This window comes from Emiliania huxleyi (genome assembly GCF_000372725.1).
Source record: "Emiliania huxleyi CCMP1516 unplaced genomic scaffold EMIHUscaffold_5, whole genome shotgun sequence".
NCBI classification, from domain to species: domain Eukaryota; phylum Haptophyta; order Isochrysidales; family Noelaerhabdaceae; genus Emiliania; species Emiliania huxleyi.
The window spans coordinates 2,129,908-2,133,226 of NW_005198244.1; the positions used below are offsets into that span (position 1 = coordinate 2,129,908).

At 61.9% G+C, this 3,319-nt stretch overlaps 1 protein-coding gene across 1 annotated transcript in view; it reads right to left on the reverse strand.

Annotated features, from left to right (window-relative positions):
* Positions 1-1,303, reverse strand: part of EMIHUDRAFT_432780 (sterol methyltransferase) — a 3,122-nt gene extending 1,819 nt beyond the window's left edge. Inside the window, exons 1-7 of the mRNA XM_005767354.1 lie at positions 1,269-1,303; positions 1,108-1,195; positions 972-1,031; positions 676-812; positions 463-569; positions 355-392; positions 74-196 (exon numbers count right to left, since the gene is read on the reverse strand). Coding sequence (XP_005767411.1) covers positions 74-196; positions 355-392; positions 463-569; positions 676-812; positions 972-1,031; positions 1,108-1,195; positions 1,269-1,270 — 555 coding nt within the window. The 5' untranslated portion in view covers positions 1,271-1,303. The remainder of the gene's footprint in view (positions 1-73; positions 197-354; positions 393-462; positions 570-675; positions 813-971; positions 1,032-1,107; positions 1,196-1,268) is intronic.
* Between the last annotated feature and the right edge of the window lie 2,016 nt (positions 1,304-3,319).

The window sequence follows — 3,319 nt, forward strand, 5'->3', positions numbered from 1 at the left end:
GGGGGGGGGGGGGGCGTCGGGGAAGTGCGTGCGGAGTGTGTGGTGGAGCGTTGTAGAGGGAGCGAGTCTGCGCCTCGATGGAGTAGACGTGGTCGAAGGAGTTGTCCGGGAAGGGGAGCTTGTGGAAGTCAGCCTTGACGAGCTTGCAGCGCGGCGCGAGGCCGGCCTTGGTGCAGAGGCCGTTGCCGCGGTCGACCTGCGGCGGCGGTGGGGAGGGGTCGGGACGGGCGAGGGAGGCGGGGCGAGAGGGTGAGAGGGCGAGAGGGTGAGAGGGTGAGAGGGCGAGAGGGTGAGAGGGCGAGAGGAGAGGAGGAACAGCGGAGCAGAGGAGGGAGACGGGGAGGTCGTCCTCGCCTGGTACTGGTTGAGAGTCACTCCGGTGATCGACGCGCCTACCGGAAGGTTCCGGCAAGGTTCCGAGAAGGGTCCTGCCTCTCGAGAGACTCTGTGCGGCGGGTGCGCCAGTGAAGCGGCCGAGGTTGCGGAGAGGGCCGCCGATGCCACAGCCGCAGTCGAGCACGCTGTCGCTCGGCTGGATGCCTAGCCGCGCGGCCAGGTAGTACTCGTGTCTGCGGCGGGCGGGAGACGCGCGGGCCGTCGGCGCCGGCAGCGCAGCGCGTGCGCGTGGCTGAGCGGGCGGCGGCGGCGCTAGCCAGCAGCGAGCGGGGCGCGCACCGCGTGATGGACTCGTTGAAGGTCTCGCCCGCAAACTTGTTTGCAAAGTGGAAGGACTGGCCCCACCCGATCTCGTAGAAGTCGGTCGCAAGGTTGTAGTACGTGTTGACGAGGTCGGCGTACCCTTCCTTGCGCGCCTGCAGAGAGCAGCCGGCGCCGTCAGCGGGAGGCGGAGGCGGAGAGAGAGAAGAAGCGGCCCCGGCACGGCTGCAGAAGAAACGACCGATCACAGAGCGCCAGCTCAAGGCGGCGAGCCTCGCGGGAAGGGGTGGTGGTGGAGCGCGGGAGGCGCACGCCTCGGCGTCGCCGCCGTGGAGGTCGTGCTGGTTGTTGTACCGGTCGATGTCGGACCCGACCTGGCAGAGGCGGTGCGGCGGAGGTGTGGATACCGCGCAGCGGGTAGCGGAGGCGTGCGAGCAGCAACACACGCGCCTTGATACCCTGCTTCGCCTCCTGCTTGCTCGCGGCTCCCATGAACTGGCGAACCTTGCCCGCGGTGGTCTGCTGCAAGGTGGACGACCTGTGCATGCGGGGCGCGCTGCGGCGTATGGCGACGGCGCGGGGAGGCGGCGCACGGGGGGGGCGGGAGGCACATCGGGGGGGAAGAGCGGAAGAAGGAGGTGAAGCAAGCCCGAAGAGCGTCTTGCTTCGATGCGAGCAAAAGAGAATTCCCGCAAGAGTTTATATCCGCGCCCCGCAGCAAAAGAATTCCTTGACGACACAATTCGTTTTAGCCTAGAGCGGGGTTCGACGGTGGTACTCCCAGAGCCAGACGGACGGACGAAAAGAGACCTCGAGAGCGAGAGACACGCGGCACCACATCGTACGACGGACGGACTTGACGGCGGCCGCGCAGCCCGCCCGACCGGGTCGTCGGCGGCCCAGGGCGCGAGCATGCGGTCGGCGCTGCATGTGAGGCTGTGTGCGCGGCTGGCGCGTATGTTTCCGTGCGATGAGGGCGCGTATGTGTTAACGCTGCGGGCGCGGGCGGGCGCGGGCGGGCGCGGAGGGCGGCGCGGTCTCACCGCGGTCCGACGCCCGTTGGTCTTCGGCGTGGCGAGGGCGGGCGCGCAGAGAGGCCTTGCCGCCATCGCGTTGCCGCGAAGGAAAAAGAATCTACCCAGCTAGGGTTAGGGTTAGGGTTAGGGTTAGGGTTAGGGTTAGGGTTAGGGCTGTTGGCTGTTGGCTGTTGGCTGTTGGCTGTTGGCTGTGGGCTGTTGGCTGTTGGCTGTGGGCTGTTGGCTGTGGGCTGTTGGCTGTGGGAGGTGGGAGGTGGGAGGTTGGCTGTGGGAGGTTGGCTGTGGGAGGTTGGAGGTGGGAGGTGGGAGGTGGGAGGTTGGCTGTAGGAGGTTGGAGGTGGGAGGTTGGAGGAAGGCGGTTGGAGGAAGGCGGTTGGCGATGGGCTGTGGGCGATCAAAGGCAAAACGGCATCAAAGGACTTTGCGCCAGCCAAGCACCTGCGGTTGAGAGATCATGTGTACAAGGCACACATGCAACAGGGCCTTAAAACCAGAGCAAAAAGTCAACGCCGCCATCTGCACTCCGGCTGGCTCTCAGCAGCGACTGTCTGGCCGCACGATAAGAGCTCTGAAGGCCGTAAAAAGCGTTTTCTATCACCGCAAGACGTGGCCACATTGTTGTACACTATGATGCCCTTGTTCATCTAGCAGGAGAGCGACAGCCAAGGGTAGCTCGACCCAAATTGACGCGATAGTTGCGAACAGTGTTCGCGAACAGTGTTCGGCGCGAACACGCCCGTTCCCCCCCCGGCCCGACTTCGAAGCACGACATGTACCCAAACACAACCTAGCGCGATGCATAGTGGCGTGCCAGGTCCCAGCAAGCTTCAATAGCTAAAGAATGAGCTAGGGTTAGGGTTAGGGTTAGGGTTAGGGTTAGGGTTAGGGTTAGGGTTAGGGTTAGGGTTAGGGTTAGGGTTAGGGTTAGGGTTAGGGTTAGGGTTAGGGTTAGGGTTAGGGTTAGGGTTAGGGTTAGGGTTAGGGTTAGGGTTAGGGTTAGGGTTAGGGTTAGGGTTAGGGTTAGGGTTAGGGTTAGGGTTAGGGTTAGGGTTAGGGTTAGGGTTAGGGTTAGGGTTAGGGTTAGGGTTAGGGTTAGGGTTAGGGTTAGGGTTAGGGTTAGGGTTAGGGTTAGGGTTAGGGTTAGGGTTAGGGTTAGGGTTAGGGTTAGGGTTAGGGTTAGGGTTAGGGTTAGGGTTAGGGTTAGGGTTAGGGTTAGGGTTAGGGTTAGGGTTAGGGTTAGGGTTAGGGTTAGGGTTAGGGTTAGGGTTAGGGTTAGGGTTAGGGTTAGGGTTAGGGTTAGGGTTAGGGTTAGGGTTAGGGTTAGGGTTAGGGTTAGGGTTAGGGTTAGGGTTAGGGTTAGGGTTAGGGTTAGGGTTAGGGTTAGGGTTAGGGTTAGGGTTAGGGTTAGGGTTAGGGTTAGGGTTAGGGTTAGGGTTAGGGTTAGGGTTAGGGTTAGGGTTAGGGTTAGGGTTAGGGTTAGGGTTAGGGTTAGGGTTAGGGTTAGGGTTAGGGTTAGGGTTAGGGTTAGGGTTAGGGTTAGGGTTAGGGTTAGGGTTAGGGTTAGGGTTAGGGTTAGGGTTAGGGTTAGGGTTAGGGTTAGGGTTAGGGTTAGGGTTAGGGTGTAG